The 18093-nt window shown below is 46.2% G+C and overlaps 1 protein-coding gene across 1 annotated transcript; it reads left to right on the top strand.

Moving 5' to 3' along the window:
- Window positions 1–3525: 3525 nt before the first annotated feature.
- Window positions 3526–17979, top strand: LOC119391626 (uncharacterized). Its single transcript, XM_037659293.2, has 9 exons — window positions 3526–3842; window positions 4808–5128; window positions 5883–6079; window positions 7171–7532; window positions 9879–10139; window positions 11978–12151; window positions 15060–15175; window positions 16002–16252; window positions 17882–17979. Exons 1-9 carry the CDS (start codon window positions 3526–3528, stop codon window positions 17977–17979), a joined length of 2097 nt encoding a protein of 698 aa, XP_037515221.2.
- Window positions 17980–18093: the final 114 nt, after the last annotated feature.

Here is an 18093-nt window from a genome sequence, read left to right as displayed (position 1 = left end):
GTATGATGGGGCGGAAGTGTGTTTAGTGTAAACTGCAACAGTGGCTACGCATCCTGCAAGGAGAAGTTTCCGAGTGTATTTCCGAGTGACCACGTGAGGTTGGAAGTGTATACTGTCGCGCTGCATACCAAGAAAAGACTGACAGCTCACGACTCCTGAATACGTTTGCGGGAAGCACTTAACGGAGAGTGACATGAGAGACGGCGGTATTCTGGCGAACTTGAAAAGCGACCTACAAGTTGCAGAAATAGGCAAAGTGCCTTACGTGCACTTCATTATTTAGCATTATCCTAAGGATCGTCAAACACCTGAAGCAATACTATCGCAGAAAACTGGCGGTTCCATGAGTGACCATTCATCAAAGGTATGAAGGGAAAGCTGTAATAACAACAACCTAAATTGAAAATGAAGGCACGTTCCAACCATTCGTTGGAAGAAATGATATTTAAGCCATTGAGCTCGCGTTTTAAAAAATATGGTTCTCGCGTTCTGCGAAATATTCAAGCAGGTGATTTCCCCGTAAGGGACGCTTATTTTCTCGTTAATTGGCCAAATTGGGAGCCGGTGAGGATGCCCAAGATATGCACCCATTCGCGCGTAAAGTGCAAGCGGTGAATCGGTACCTTATAGCCCTGAACCGACGACCCTCATCGGAGAGCGCGAAGCACACATTTTTCCGTCTCCGCTACCGGACTCTCACGACAGAGGGCGCATCAGTGCTGTGCCCGTTGCAGTGGCTTTATTGGGACGCCCGTGCCAGCGCTCTTTCGCCTCTTCAAGAATTCTCCGTGAGTGGTGGTAAACGCTTTATTTCGCCAGAAAACAAGGGGGAAGTTCGAGCCCGTTTTACGATTACGCTGGCTTAGACGAGGTCGGCGGGGATCCCTTTGGGTGCCGCCGCCTCCATCACGCGTCCAGAGCTCCGAAAATTTATGGTGATGATGACTCTCCTTCGATGATTGACACCTACCGACTCAGTGGGATCGACCAAGTGTCGGGATCTACAAGTAGTTCACGAGAGCGCAGGTGATCTCGTGCGGCGAAGAAGAAGTGACACCCGGCTGGCCGGTGCGTAGCATTCCGAACAGCGCAGCCAAAAGAACCAGAATTTCAAGCGAAGGTGAGTGTACGTGACAGATTTATTTCTTGCCTGCATTAGCTTCTGTCGATAGCTCATGCGAACGCATACTTAAAGCTGTCCTTCAGTAGCGTCGACTAGGAGCTTGCGCTATTCGGCACAGTTGAGAGTTATTCCATTAAGTGTCACCGTTTGTGGCCCAGCGTCACTTTCCAGTCCTGCAGGCGTGTCTTGCTTCCGAGTTTTCTCTTGCTATCTTATAAGCTGTGCCATTTGAGGCCTATTCTCGAGGGACGCCCGTCCTCACGATGAAATTACACCATCTCCTGCTAAGGGAGACCATCAGGCGATGCGAAGCAGCGTTTCGGCATGTCGAGCCCGCGTTTCATCCGTAGCAGTTTCCCGCCAACGTTGCCGTTTGCCCTGGGCTTCCCTAGCCCGGAGCTCGTGGTCCGCTTGCGAACGTTTACGTTGCGCTTTGGCGTGTGCAGCCTTCCGCAGCTCCGCGATCTCGGCAGGCGTTAAGGTATTACTGCAACTGGCGCCGACGTTGACGTTGGAACTCATCCACACCGGCGCAGTGACTGAGCGTGTGTACGACCTAACGCGATCCTTTTATCTAAATGAGAAGGGGGAATGTGGGGAGAGGGGGAGTGGAGAGGAGGTGTGTGGAGAGGGTTTGCGCATGCGCAGTAAGCAGGGTTGCCACTTACTTTCGAGTAAATGTCGCCAAACGACGAGCAAAATGTCGCCAAAAGTCGCCATTTTCTTACAAATGTCGCCAAAAAAGTCGCCATTCTAGATATGTGCGACATAGCTAGTAATAAAAATTTCCACTCATGTATAGCCCCGTAGAACACAGTACCATCCAAGACCCTGAAATTATATTGATGTTTCTCAATGCCAGTCGTATCGCCCGCTTCACCATGGGAGTGCATGGTGCTGCTTCTCCGACTAGCCGCAAGATGTACGTGGTGGCGCAAGGATGAATGAATGAAACGCTCATGATATCCTTCCATCCCTGTCCGCTCGCTTCAAAGGTAAAAGTGTTGTAAACCTTGGGCGAAAACCGTGAAAGCGTTGTTTGTAGACAGCTTTACGTACCCTTATATGAATTAAACGGATTAAAAGGTTTATTGAAGGTAACACGACGGAATTCTTACAGGAACCGAATATGATACCGGACGCAACCGACCCTTTCTTATAGTCACCTATATCTACACGCGTCAATCCAATGCGTTATTAATGGTCAGGTAGACAATGTAAAATGCTATATAGCAATTGTTTTCATTGCACACGCTCACCAAGAACAGTCTAAAATGCCTCAATAAATATTTTTTATTGCACTAATAGCCGCGTATGCACCTCTCCTCGCTCTTCCAAAACATTCTTTACTAGCTGAATCGGGGGTACTGAAACAGTGAATAAGTCGCCAAGATATTCAGAACAGTTGGAGCTTTGGCGGAACAAATGGTCGGAACACGCGGCCAACCCGTCGTCTAGCCCCTTCAGAAGCGAAACTTTAGAGAAGCTTAAAGCACCTAAAGCCATAAACTTATAGTCAAACACTGCCCCCTCGCGGTTTACAAGGCAATCCGCTGACTTACATTTCGCTAGAATGTCGCTGGGGGACGTTCCAGTACCTCCTGCATCTAGATGAATTGAGGCGATACACACGAGTTACAGGACGGACATACCGAATGACGCGTAATGTGCACATTCTACTCATGGGTCTAAAACCAAGAAAAATACAGAGAATGTTGCCGCTCATTCGTTGGGACGACACTGAGCTTAGGATGCATAACTCGGTGGAGACCTAAGCCGAAAATCGCCAAAAATTCGCCATGTCGCCATTCATAATTTTAAGTCGCCACGGGCCTCTCAAATTCGCCAATTTGGCGAAAAGTAGCCACCATTGGCAACCCTGGCAGTAAGGGTGGTCACGCGCACACCACCGGATTGAACTCCGCCATAAGCTGCTTCGCATCTAAAGGTTTGATGCGAGCACTGATCGTAATAGGGAACTTCTGTCAGTCCTTATATGTTGGACACATTGTTAGCAAAGATGACGCACCGCTGGCAAATAACACGTACGCAAGCCATGTGGAAAGCCATTGCGGAATCGAATAGTTTACCTGACCTTGTAGTTATGGAACGTGACCCCAACAAGTTTCTAAACGTACTAACAAACTTTTGGAGTGCTCATGCGTAGCGCATTTTGAGTTTTTTTTTTTACACCTCGTTCCTTCTAAATATTACTTTTATTGTATTTACTTAACTCATGACTGTTTGAACGTTCCTTTTTCTTATTTATGCCTCCCTTATGTATTACCCCAACAGGGGTCTTTAAGCGTTAATAAATTATGATGATGATGATGACAATGATAAGGTCTAGGTGCCGTATTTTCTTAAACGGGCTTCGTGTTTCGTGTTGCTCGATCCCTAGGATGTCGCACGCGATGGCTGAGGAAGAGGCACTTTGCCCTGAGCGAGCTGGCGAGCCGCCACGCAAGCCGTCTACCTTCTCAGAACACGTGTCAGCCGCCATCGGTTCCCGCTCGTACCTCTGGACGGTTACAGCCATCGCCGGCATCCTCGTCGTCTCTTCCATGATGGCGACGTCGTCGAGGCGCGACGCCAGCGGCGCCGTCCCGCAGTTGGCGGCGCACGGGCACCGGTTGTCCGTGGCCGACGCCGACACCAACCTCGCGGCGCCACTTTCGGACAACAGTGAGGGCCACCGTAGCGACGTCGGGCAGCGAATGTGAGTGCCCCGCGTTTTTATTGTGTCCTTACAATCGGCCTTGGTGCCCTGACGCAGCCAGTGGACGAGAGAGAGAAACTTAACACATAATAAATATAATACATAATAAATGCACTACAATACGTAAAAAAACACGCTATAGCATCGGGTCAACACTATTACAATATTTACAGCCCAGCAGTGGAGGTCGGCTAGGAAACTCTTGTAGACCGTTCTCTCGCAGAATCCTCCAATTGCGTACCGCCACGAAAAAAAAGAAACGAACGGCAGGCCTGAGGGGAACGCCCAGTGCAGTCACAGCGTAAGCTGACGGAGCGGCACTCATAAGCCCACTGTAAACTCTCTCTACTGCTAGTGCAGTTGCCACGTATCCACTACGCTATAAGCCATCCCATTTTACGAGCTAGCGAAGCGCCCAACACTTGTTTCTAAGGCAATACGCGCACAAGCGTGGCTGTACACTGTTATGCTGTTCTGCATTATGGCGACGAGGATGAAGAACTATGGCCTTTGCAATAGATGGTAGCCACTCGTTACTCATTTCACGAGGTGTGACACCTAGCGTGACTTTAGTCTTCTGCCACGCAATAGTACGTCTGTTGAAGAAATCGGTTGATTGCAGAGTCATAGAAAGAAAGCATAGTAAACATTGCCAGGAGGGCACAGCAGTACACAATGAGAGATTACGCAAAGCAACATACTACATTTCATCCCTAATGAAGCCGCACGCCCACACCCTCGTCATTGCTCTGTCTAGCAATTTCATATTAACATTTTATAGATTCACCATTCAAAGCCCGCCTCGTGCCACGGCTGGTAGATGCCATTGAATTATATCAAGGGCGACTCGTGGGTAGCTACGAGAACGTACTTATTCGCAGTCACGGCCAATGACAGCTTGTTTGGTGGCAATGTTTCGCCACTCTGCGTTGATTCATCTAAGTCTTTTCGCGTTTGAACCGCAGGAATCCGCGGCGAAGCGAGTCCCTCGTGCGATCCGGCGCTGGACGCGTTCGCAAGGGCGGGCCACGGCGTTCAGGTGCATCGGCCAAGGACCGTCAGCAGGATGCCGCCGGCGCGGGCACAGGCGAGCCCGAGTACATCCGTCAGGTGGAAGGCTGCCGCTCGACGATGTGTCGCTGGCAAGGCGAGTACTTGAGGGGCAAGCTGGACGAGACCATCGACCCCTGCATGGACTTCTACAGCTACGCGTGTCCCAGCCGCTGGTTTCATCAGGACACCCTCGCAGCCATGCCCTACAGAGTCTACGCGGCGGGACAGCTCATGTGAGAGCAGTTGTTTTTGGTATAAGTAAGCGTATGCTCCGTCCCACTGACATAACGATCATATTGTGTGCCGAACTGATTTTATCAACTGAAAGGAAAATTTGGCAGTTTTCTCAGGCGTTTCATCAAACATGTGCTCTGATTTGCCATGGTGTATACGCTGTGTTGCCTGAACATTGTGGCGCAGTTAAGCTCTAAAGAGTGCATTAAAAAAAAACAGTATTGCCGCAGAGGCGAAGCGATGAATGCAGTAGCGGCAAATTAGAATGTTATTCGAAGTAAGGCTAGCAGCTAACGCCTTTAGCATCCAATCGGGCGTAGCTCTACAAAACGCTGGCGTAAGGGAACACGGTCGCTCCAGCGAGCGAAGCGACCTTCATTTTGTGTATCGCTTCAACGCAAAGTAAGCGGTGAGAGGACAGCAAGCACGCACTAAGCATAAGCCGCCTGCTGATGTCAGTCAAGGTAGCGCGCAGTGACGGCACGCGACCACGCCCGTTTTGATCGCAGCCCCTCCTCCGACATCCCTCCATGCGCCTGCGCACGACTGAGAGGGCAGGCACGTTTCTTCTCTGCTTAAGCCGCGACCAGCGGCAGCCATCGCGCGCTTTCATTCGCACATAGAATATACGGCGCGAAGGGTGATTTTATCTATTTGGACTTTATGTGGAGCATGACGGCGACGGCACAAATGAGCATCGAGTGTCCATATAATCGCCATCGCAATAATACCTAAAACAAACTTGACATTCAGGTACCGCCTGGAGAACATGTTCCACGAGTTCCATCAGGCAGAGGCCAGCGCGGACGTGAGTAGCCGCAACGCGAGCTTCATGTCGCGAGCAGCGGACTTCTTCCTGCGCTGCGTCTCCAAGGAGAGAAGCCGAGAACAGTGGCCTGAGCTCGAGGCGCTCTTTCGTCACTATGGACTCGAAGTAAGGTCAAAGCCACGTGCGCCTTCAGAATGAAAAAAGCATGGGACTAAGTAGAGGCAGTGCAGAACGCAACACATTTAGGGTGAAATGTGGAAAGTACAAGCAATGGCGATGAATAGTATTTGAAAACGACAGTTAATGATCCAGCATATCTCGCCTTACATGGTGCGTGATTAAAACCCTTTTTCAGGTCATAAATTCTAGGTGCGATTCGTTAGCTAAAAATACCCCTGCATCTCCCCCGTTCATATCAATTAAATAGCTAGTAGTGATTGCTTAACCTACGGTTGAGTTTGTCTATAGCGCAACTACACAAGTTAAACCATATACAACATCCCCTTCAAATGTTCGTGCCCCGCCACGATGGTCTAGTGGTTATGGCGCTCGACTGCTGACCCGAAGGTCGCGGGATCAAATCCCGGCCGCGGCGGCTGCAATTTCGATGGAGGCGAAAATGTTTGAGGCCCGCGTACTTAGATTTATGTGCACGTTAAAAAACCCCAGGTGGTCGAAATTTCCGGAGCCCTCCACTACGGCGTCTCTCATAATCATGTCGTGGTTTTGGGACGTTAAACCCCAGATATTATTCAAATGTTCGAGCCGCGTTGTTTGTTTTTCGTGCATAAGAGAAAGCTCCCCAATATTTTAAGAGCCGTTGCGGTACTCCGCTTGAACGTAAGAGAAGCGTCCTTTTAAATGCGAGAACAAATTATGAAAGAATGTCTTTAATGGTGCTCCGCAAACCTCATGGGATTGTGGGTATAAAATATTTACATATATGTACCTCATTCTAACTATCGTTATATTCTTCTGTACCAACTCAAATATACTACAGGATTCTTTAGGAGTTTGTCCAAAACGTATCGTTCGCTTCATTCGCGTATAATATTTCAATTAGACTAGAGACCCAGCCTAACATAGGATACTTTGTTGTACCTGTATAGCGAATCTGGAGCTGAAATAATCGCCTCGCAATTTATTGAACAATACCTCATTTATCTGTCCTCCTAACTCCATGTCGTTGTAGCCTTTCGAACAATGGCATAGGATCTGCGCGACTTTTTTTTTAAATATAATTCATGACCTCGATTGCATGTCCGTATTAAGTGAACGTCGCCGTGCATTCAACTGCCGTTATAAATGACTTGTCTCCTGCCCAGAGCTACCCTTACAGAGCATCGAACGAGGGTTCACCATCGCCCACTCTGCCCAACCTCACCCGCGTTGTGGGAATGCTGGACCGCGAGCTCGGCCTGGCGGCCATCTTCCAACCGTCGCTGACCACGGCGCGTCGGCGCAAACAAGCCAAGAGCGCGGTGCTTTTCATCGACGCACCGGAGTCCACGCCATCAATTCGGCTCAAAGATGTCCTAGGCAAGGTCGACAAGGATTATCTCCTGCGAAAGATCCTCGCCGGCTTCGCTCTTCTCAAACCGACGTCCAGAAAACTCAAACAGGAAGCTGCGCAGGTACGCTTTCGCAGTCACTGCACTTCGCTGGGGCTTGCATATCTAAACTGAGACGGCGAGCGCTGTATCTTTATCCACATTTTTAGGTTTTCAGACTACACTTTCGGTTCGGTGAGCATAGTTCCAAGATTATGCATTGAGAGCTAGACCGGTAGTAACAGCGTCATGTTTAAAACGTGTGGCAGACGCCTGAAAATATTTCTCGTTCAACCTGCGTTGACGTGAAGCATTTTATTTAAACGAGTTCGAAGGTGAAGATGTCAGCGTTCGTTCTCATTGTCAGAATGTGGTCATGCAGCCGCATCACTTTTTAAGGCGAATGCTTGAAATGTTTGTTTCAAAGTCATGGTACAGATAATAATAATAATAATATGTGGGGTTTAACGTCCCAAAACCACGATATGATTATGAGAGACGCCGTAGTGGAGGGCTCCGGAAATTTTGACCACCTGGGGTTCTTTAACGTGCACCTAAATCTAAGTACACGGGCCTCAAACACTTTCGCCTCCATCGAAAATGCAGCCGGCGCGGCCGGGATTTGATCCCGCGACCTTCGGGTCAGCAGTCGAGTGCCATAACCACTAGACCACCGTGGCGGGGCTCATGGTACAGATAACATGGTCAAAAAAAAGTGAACGCGCTCGATGCCGGTGTACTTATCGGCTTCGTCTGTGGGACTTCGCGTGAATAAAAAAATAACTGCGTGATGGCGCAAGCTGCGCGTCTACTTCGTCCACTTCGTCCTTGCGCCGTTCCCGTGAGCAGCAACGGATTAGGGGCGTGAAGAAAGGCGATACGCGCGCTCCACACCGGTCCAGCGGCCACGGCACTGCCAAGCATGCACGGTCTAGATCAGCGGAAACGATGGAAGATTAAAAAAACAAATGCTGGGAGTGGGAGCTCTCGCGACACATTACTGGCAAAGGTGAAGCCCTGGTTTTTCTCGGAATCGTGTTCTTTTCGGGTGGCGCCCAGTTACAGATAAGGTGGTCTTGCTCTGCGGTGGCGGTCACACTCCAGCAGCACGCGCTCCCCATTTCAGTCATCTACTGACGCACTGTACTTGCTGCGCTCATTACATGGATATGAATTGCGTTGCATTAGAAAACTTGCGTTATGCTTTCCAATGACACCTAATATTATCACCTAGTCTGAAGCGTTATCTAATGGCGATGAAAACAGTGCCATCAAAAAACAGCGTTTTTGATGCACAAGCCTTATTGTACTGCGAGTACGACAAAGCTGTTCAACATAACGAAATGAAATTTCCCGTGGCTTTTATTAAAGCATTATGCAAGGTTTCCATGAAGAGATATTGCGTGTAAAACGATTAGAAACTCACGTAGGCTTCAAAAAATGGACAAAACAATGAAAACTTATTAGTAGATATCGTTTCTCTTTTCAATGAACAACAACAATATTTAAGGGGTTTATAGGCAACAATGTGCTTTATATCTTCGCGAAGTTGTTTTGTGTTCCGGTGAACAGTTCATGAAATATTATTATTCAATTCGACATTTTATGGCTCTACTTGGTCACGCATTACCGATGAAGGCACAACACTATTCAAGCTGAAACTGTGAAACCTTCATTAATATAGCAGCAAGCCCTGCTTTGCGTTATATTTATTGGGCAATCTTCAGGACAGCAGTGCATTCAGATAATTTTTCTCCTGGCCACGTCCGCGGAAATTCAGATTTTTCTTTCTTTTGCACTTCAATTGCCAACGAGTATTGTATATTAGTAGAGCCATATAGTGTGTTGTAATTACTAGTACTCACTAACTTCACGAAGCAGTGCTTTAAACAAAACATTTTCAATAAATAATAAATTTTGCTAGTGTTCTTTTTTTTGGTGGCGCCGTCCGTGAAAAAAAAAATATCAAGCTGTTTCACGTCAGTTCCAATATTCGTCGAATGTGGCACCACTAAACATTACAAAGCCGGCAAAACATGGATGAAAAATTTCTCCAGACGTCCGTGTTTTACAAGGTCTAGTCGCCTCGCCTAACCCATTCTTTCAAGCCATCACATCACAAAGCTCTAAGCATACCCCGTAGTTTTCTTTTTTTCATTTCCTTTTCAGAATATTTTTGCATCGAACATAATTTCAAGTGAGATTCCAAATTTTCTATATGGTGGGACAGCTCAACGTATTGTTTGTAACATTTCTATAAATAGTTCTACTAAAAAATAAACGACGCTAATCCGTTCCGTTGCTATTCGTTTTTAGTAATTCTAATTTATGGATGTGGTAAAACAAGTTCTTCTTTTGAGCAGAAATATCGGTAGCGTAAAGGTGAACGTACGCGTACTCACCACTGGTTATCCCGTTGTGTTCTATTAGGTGCTAGCCGTGGACGAGGAACTGTCTGCTGTCATTCAAATGAGGAACGGTGCGACTTTCGCGGGTCACGCGCCGGTATCATCGATCTCAGCGGAAACACCGGGCAGTGGCCGTTTTCTAAATGGCGCGCTCATCAGCGTGAGGAGCCTGGCGAAAGACTACGGCAACGAGGCCTGGTCCTGGGACGAGTACGCACAGATCTTGCTTGGTGACATCGCTTTGGGAGAAAATGCCTCAACTCAACAGCGCGTTCTTGTGCAGGTAAGAAGGCTCAGCTGTGCTTTCTCTGTTTCCACATTGTCCGCTTAAACATTACAGTTTTTTTATTTTATTTCAGCTTTTCATGTGCATATTAATGCGCTCAATTCCCCCCAGTGCATGTGTCCTTGGAGACTACACTTGCCGTAATATCCAAACAGCGCATGTCGAGTACCTACCTTACTGTCTCGTGTATAATCCTGCACATAACACCCCCCCCCCCACCCAATTCAATTAAATCCCTTGGAGAGTAGAGAGAGATCCCCGCGTGTTATCAGCACATTTCTACCGTGCAAATATACTTTCAAGTGATAAAAATGACATGACTAACTGTGCTGGAAATTTCTAAAACCTTTTTAATTCCGTTTCATTCACAATCGTCGTTTTTTCTTCCTCATCTACTGTCAGTTTCAACCATGGCTATCACTGTCAACTTTATAGTAGTTTACTGATAGCGAAGTATGGTTACATAGTACGTAGGAGCAATTTCACAGAATAGAATCCCATAGTCCGAAGACTACCACTGATCCACGATGAAAAACACATGGATTAAAAAATGCATGGAGCAGTCGCCAGCAGGAGTAACATCAATAAAACTGTTGTACAACAAATATAGTAAAAACTAAACTATAAATGCAGCAATTAATAGAATAAAAATAATACAATACAAAAGTTAATAAGGACATAATAGACATAATAGAAATATTTATGACAGAAGGAATGGTTTCACTTTTTTAAAGCATGCGAAATGCAGGTTAGATGACTACTTTAGGTTCGGTGGTAAAGAGATGCGTAATGAAATTGCTCTAAATGAGAAAAATTCTGTGATATTAGCGCTAACTCGTTGTAACAACAAGCTTCCTCCTGACGCAAAGCGTGTACGATAAATGTTTTTAATTAGTCACAGTTAACAAGATGGAAGAGTAGCTGAAGATTAATTATTTAAAAGAACAAACAGGTACAAATAAATTTGAAATAACTTCCAAATATATACAATGTTATATTGTCAAAGTAACGAGAGAGCATTTGAATGGCGGGGGCTGAAAATAAAAATACGGATTGCTTGGATCTCGATATGTTGCACTGATGAAATGTAGGATTGATATTTTTTTCCCACAGCTAGTTATGCCGTACTTGGGTAGCTATGCCAGATGACTATAGAAAAAGGCGAAGTACACAGACAATAATGCATTGGTGGAAAATGTGGCCTAGCTTTAATTAGGGCACGACTGCCGAAAGCACTCTTTTTCTTGATGTATCTCTTATGTCAATCAAAATTGAGAGTTATGTCTAAAAAATGAAACACCAAGAAGTTACTCCAAGGAATGAAACCGAATCACAAGCAGCGACAATATCAAGACCCATCGTTGGAGTAGCGTGGGTTAATAAATACTTTTGAGAGACTTTTGGGTTTATAGTTAAGTCATTATTGTTACACCAGCTAACATCCCTGCCCTGCCGTGAAGTATTATCGGAAGTCATCTTGCACACCGATATCCGCGCATATCCTTCACCCCGATTCTTGCTTCGAAATTTCTTTCTTTTTCCGTTCGGGTCATATGCGACGAAATATGGGAATATAAAAACACGGAGTGCCATAAGTTACAGCTGTAATGACACAGCGGCGCTCTGTTAAACAAACTCACAGCGAACGCAAAAACAACTACATTCTCAAATGAGATCTTACTTATTCTTTTGGGGAGTCCAGCAGTCGCTATTACTTTGCGGGTATACATAGGCGCACACCGTTACTCCTGTCTGCTTGACTGTAAGGAGCTGTATTGAACGGTGTGTTCGCTGGTGAGTGGGACATTTGATTGGTGGCTCGTTCTATTACACAGGTCGACAGCCCAGATCAAGTGAAAAAACTAGCGTCGTTGCTCGGCAACCACGAGGCCACCGCAATGCTCAACTACGTGGCCTTCTCGCTGGCCGTGTTTTTGTCGCCCGCTTTGCCCCATGGAGGAATTGCGCAAGAACTGCTCACTCTGAGCCACGGGGAGCACGTACCTCAGGTAAATGTGGTACTTTAAGTGGTAAGCGCTTAGTGCTCATGTTGAGCATGAAAGATTACTGAACTTTAGTGCGTACCTCGCCACCAGTTTTCAGGATTGCATGTGTTAAGCAAGCCTCGCATGCGCATGTGCCAGCGTATCAAAATAACGGTGAGGCTATTTTACGGTTTTAACTGGCACCTCCTAGGCTTTGTTCATACGAAATAGGCTAACATATTGACATTGCCTGGTGGTTGACACGACACTCACTTCCGGTGTTGACTGAAACGTACGAAGTCAACAGAGGTGCCTGCAAAGTGCTTTTGTTCTCATTAGCATAAACAGAACGATAGAGTAGAAGGAAAAGGTCCCTTTACAGGCTAGGGTCAGTTCGTCTGAGGATTTTAGGGCAATCCGTAATGAAAAGTACAATGAATAGGAGCATGAAAATCTGTGCGCAAGTCAAGTAATAAATAACTATATATCGCTCAAGCATTTGTCAAATTTATCAAAGCCAAAGAGACAAACAGACACTAAAGTCAGAACCAACAAAAGAATACGCAGCTAAAAAAGGGAACAAATAGGGCAATTAGGACAGGCCGAAAATACACGTAGGATGATAAGCGGACCGATCTTATGGACTTTTAAAATGATCAAAGCAGAGACAATGGCCTTATGTTAGTCGGCAAACTATGAAAATGAGATGGCGGTAAATAACAAGGTCTTCATTCCGTAACTGGCAGGAACTCGTGGTAAGACAAACGCATTCGAACGCAAAGCGAGCCTTATTGAATAGGTAGTTACTGATCATTTATTTGCGAAAATGAACTAAAACAACGTGTTCAGCGATGGAAAGTTGCGTTTTTTAACTTCGTGGAAGCTTTAGAAATCCTAGGACTCTAGGTAATCATATTGGTTATAATGCAGTTCCAGAGGTTGTCTTTGATTTTTTTTTCTTTGCGTTGGTGGAGAAACTGTATATCCCGCAGCTAGAGACGCCTGCATTCCTAAGTGCGTAAAGTCACCATTGAATGGTTGACGTCTTGCTCGTCGGTCGCCCACTTTTAAATCGAAAGGTACGAGATCGCGCGATGTTGGTGAGCTACTTGAGTTAGACCGTACAGAAAAACAAAATATTTCACAAAGCTAAGCATGGACAAGAAAATATATCGTCGCAACATTTCCAAAGAACACGCACGGTCCAGCGAACGCTTCCACGTGCCTAATCCTGCCCGCTCAGTGAGCGCACCAAAGAAATTATGCAAAGTAGTCCCTAAGAATTTAAGGTCCTGGCTTTAAACTACTATTCAGTGTATTGAATATATTGTCACAGGATCGTGACGTTGACGAAGGAAGCAGTCGGCCGGTCCAAGATGAAACTCTTTATTTGACCGAACTTGTGGCCGAGAAAACGAAAGTCAAACTACAAGTAATACACAGTGTGCACTGATAGCGGCGAACAGAGCGTCGGCCGTTGATAATCTGACATGCGGTAAAGCATGTCGGCTTTTACACGTGTGATATCGAACATTGCAGCGCTATCGTTGGTGGCAGCGTAATCTCTCGAAGAAAGTAGAGTATTCGCGTCCTGCGTGCAATCTTAATGGAATGAGCTAAAACATTCGTGACGCTTCTGAAACATCGCGGCCCGGTCTGCGCGGAGCGTTGCAGTCTTTGTGGGTGAAGCGCAAATACATCAAAATAACACGCGTGGCAATATGATTCGTGCAATCAGTGTCTCAGTAGCACCTACAGTCTCATTCTTATAATTAATTTGGTTGGCAGGAAAAAGAAACAAGCGAGCTAATTCTTTTCTTCTGGTGCGCTTGAAATTTGAGTAGGACAACGGGAAATCTTGGAAAAACAATTTTGAATCGCTCGATAGAGACGTTTCTAAGTGTTTCTTTCTTGCGCATTCTGAAATGTACTGCTGTAAGCTGTGCGTTTCTCAACTCTACAAAAACGGGACCATCAGGACGAAACAGGGCTCCTTGCCAAAAAACTGCTTTTAACCTTAGGCTTACTTGCTTGCTTTCGCCTAGCGCAGTTGTGTCTCATACTAACTATGAAATATTTGCTAAGAAATTCCTGTACTGTTCTTCTATGTTATGTGTGAAAATAAGGACGGCCACAGGCGTAATATTCTTGAAAGGCGAAATCCAATCTTAAAATGACAGCAGTGAGCAGCACGATTCAGTAATTGGCAATAAAATCTAAGCGATTAAAGAACCGAGATAACAATTTCATAGTCTGTCAACTCATAGGGCAATCAATCCAACGAACCAGCGGCGTAGTCAGAAATTTTTTCGGGGGGGGTGGGGGTGAAGGGGGAACCTCCTTGACCTGTAGTGGGCCAGGCAGGCAGATGTGGTCGTGTCATTTCCTGCTCTGTATGCTATGGCAAGACATATTGGGGGGGGGGGGGGGGCATGGGCCTGGTGTGCCCCCCCCCCGCCCCTGGCTACGCCACTGCATCGGACTAAGAAACCTCATGGATAGTAGAGCTAATACCACAAGGATGCAATGCAAATCAAACGCCCGCAGCGCAAGAAGAGGAGAAAATTCTGCATATCTAGAACTGCTTTTTGGATTAGCATAGTTTTCTCGCAGCTGTGAAGTGGTGACAAGAAAATGACGTGCGGAATGGTTTCTCTGTTATTAGGTTCCTCATTCAGAGCTGCTCACCTCTTATTGACATTCCCATTAAGAACCTGCTTGCTTCAGATATATATATATATATATATATATATATATATATATATATATATATATATATATATATATATATATATATATATATATATATATATATATATATATATATGCGTGGCCAATTTTAGTGATTATAGAACCGAGAGTAGCTGCAGTGCTTAGAGATGGATGAGAAATTGTTGCAGTAAACGCTCAAAGCTTCCCTCGAACAACGCAGGTGCCTGAAGAGCTGCAGTCGTGTGTTCACCTGCTGGCCAGAACGTACCGCTACGGCACCCTGTCCCTCGCCCGCCATGCAGTCAGTCGCGACACCAGCGAAGGAAACAGCTACAAGTCAGTGCTTCGTGTCAATTTGGTAAACGGGTACACCTCTCCGTGGCAGAAACGAAGTGTTACTTGAACAAGGCACTAATTAGGCAGAATTTCAAACTTCACATGACCTAAAATCTTGCCGATAAATTTAAAACAGCGAAGGAGACAAACGATCGGTAAAGGAAGGATACAGACAACGGCGCTTCTTTTACTGGTCTTTTCTCGTTTGCGCTGTTTTGAATCCTGGTATGTCGTAAGAACTGGCCCAAGCATTCTCATTAGCAGGACAGAAAAGATGTTCCCGCATCAATGGCCAACATATAAAGCGTTGTACCTTGTGATCACAATACTTCCTTACTGAGGAACTTCAATACTTCTCTTCTGTAATTAGCTACCATCCTCTCTGAAAGAACCCGCCACTGTGGTCTAGTGTTCATGGTGCTTGACTGCTGACCCGAAGGTCGCGAGATTGAATCCCAGCCGAGGCGGCCGCATTTTCTATGGAGGCGAAAATGCTTTAGGCCCTTCCGCTTAGATTTAGGTGCACGTTAAAGAATCCCAGGTGGTCGAAATTTCCGGAGCTTTCCACTACGGTGTCCTTCGTAATCACTGCGTGCTTTTGGGACGTCAAACCCGAACAATTATATGTCTATGAAAGAAAAGGAATAATACGGTGATTCCTTGGTATGTAAAGTTGACACGCTGGGTAAACATGTACGCCCATGAATATACTGAATGACTAGGTCTACTAAATAAAGCTTACTCTGCAAGTGTAACACGTTGATCAACGCGATGCTATCGTTGTCAAACAAGCTGATCGGCGAGCTGTGCACGTGTCTGAACGCAGGTACGAGGGCGACATGCGAGCTCTGGTAGACGGAGCGCGAGAGCAGGTGTCCGCCCTGCTGCGCAACCACACTGAGGGGATGACGTCCGCCGAGCTGTGGACGGCGCTGCAGAGGCTCGACACATTGCGCGTAGTCTTCCTCGGAGAGCCTGAGGACAGAGTGGAACATCTGTCGCGGTACTACGGTGCTTCGATAGCCGACATCACCGCGGGGCTTTCCCTCGCGCGGGCGCGTGGCTACCCGACGGCAAGTGGGCTTTTTCATGTTTTACTCAGCACCGATACTATGGCACTTTAAAGCATGGGCATGAAGCCGTGGATCAAAGTTTGTGGTCAAGCCCAAGATATTAAGCATTTTTTATTAAGGCGTAAGCCCTAGATGCCTCATTAAACGCGAAAGGTGACCGTCGTCGTCGTCGTTGTAAAAACGAGTGATGCAAAAAAAATCATGTGATGATGCAACCCTATGACGTCACCATGAAGTCCCATGTCGCCAACATGTGTGACTTGATTATGAGGTCAGTGTAACTTCCCACAACGGGACGTCACATTGACGTCGTGTATGATGATGTCATGTCGTGTGACGTTCCATAACGGGACGTCACGTCACATGACGTCATTGATTGATCCAAGGTGAGCCGCTCCCGCAGGCACTGCAAGACCGCGTGAGGTACAGAAGCTTCCAACGTCTCCATTCCCGTAGGCGGTGCAAAACCACGTTAGGTGATAAAGCTTTCGAGGACATGTGGAGTTAATCGATACATCGACTGAGAATTAAAAAAAAAGATGGCTATCGCATTCGTGTAGATTTGGGCAACTGCGTAGCGGACAGTGTTACTGTTCTTCAGCGATATTCTTCACACCGTAACTTAAAAGCCTATCCTGCGCCTCTGCCACTAAGAGTCACCGGAAAGATTTAGGCCGCACCATGACAATGGCAGTCGATAATTGAGAATAGAATGGTTTTGAAACGTTGTTCAAATGTTTTTTAAGCTCTCACCATCTAACAATGAGAGATGTCATTGAGAGATGCCTCACGCCATATTCTGTGTTTCTTGGCGGCGTCCTTTCAGTCAGAGGATAAACTACAGGGTGCTTCAGCTAACTTTCGCCAAGTATTAAAAGCACAAGTGTATGCAGTACGCCTGTCGATATGTCCTGAAATTGTTCTAAGCTGTACGCAGCACGTCATATTTTTTTTCAGTCTACCGAGCTGGTTAATTAACAAATATTGCTTAATTAGTTTTTTAACCAGTAACTCTAGCAAAAAAAATGTTCACTACAAGAGTTGTAGCGCTCGTTCAGAAGCGTCGGAGTATTTCGTCTACGCTAAGATAACCGCCTGTCTGCCAAGCTGGGTATTCAATTAGTAGAAATTTTCGAATAGGGGCCCCAAACGTTTTGGGGCCCCAAAGAAATAGCGTCGAGGCCACTGCGCATGCGCGAGACCGGAACAGCGTTTGGATTTTGCTTTGGGGACGCTATTTCTCGAATTTAGCGGTAGCGCCAAAGCCTGCCCTTATAGCTTTGCGTCAAACAAACTTGACGGCACCGACTGAAGCGACGACTCTTGGCCAAGACCACAGTGACCTAGAATAGGGGAGTGCCCAAGCGCCGCAGACCCTATGCAAAAACCCTTAGCTTCTGCTTGACCCATTGCGAGCACACGCAAATTGTTTTGGGGCCCCAAATTCGAAAACTTCCTAATATTGCTTAATTATCGCTTTAACAGAAACGTTCTAACAGGTTAATCATCAACGTCGCATTATTTTATGCCCTATTTAGTTTTTTCCCAGCTTTTCTTTCTTGAAACTGATCGTTATTTTAAAAGCAATACTTGGCCCTTGTTAGCTGATACACCCTTCAAATTGAAATCGCAGTAAGAGCGCTCACGCTCTCTATTGTGCACACAAACGCCACCGTTCACACGGTGCAAGAGCCCTCTTTTTCTGCGAGCTTGCTCGGGTGCCGGCTGTGACAACATCGTGCCTTCGCTGTTTGTGGCGTATCTTTAAGAAAAGTTCACAGATGTGAATTGTTTTGTTAACGAATCTTGCCAAGCACTACTCAGCCGCGCTCTTTGTAAGTCATA

The sequence above is a fragment of the Rhipicephalus sanguineus genome, chromosome 4, assembly GCF_013339695.2.
Source record: "Rhipicephalus sanguineus isolate Rsan-2018 chromosome 4, BIME_Rsan_1.4, whole genome shotgun sequence".
Classification (NCBI taxonomy): domain Eukaryota; kingdom Metazoa; phylum Arthropoda; class Arachnida; order Ixodida; family Ixodidae; genus Rhipicephalus; species Rhipicephalus sanguineus.
This window is presented reverse-complemented; position numbering and strand designations above follow the sequence as displayed.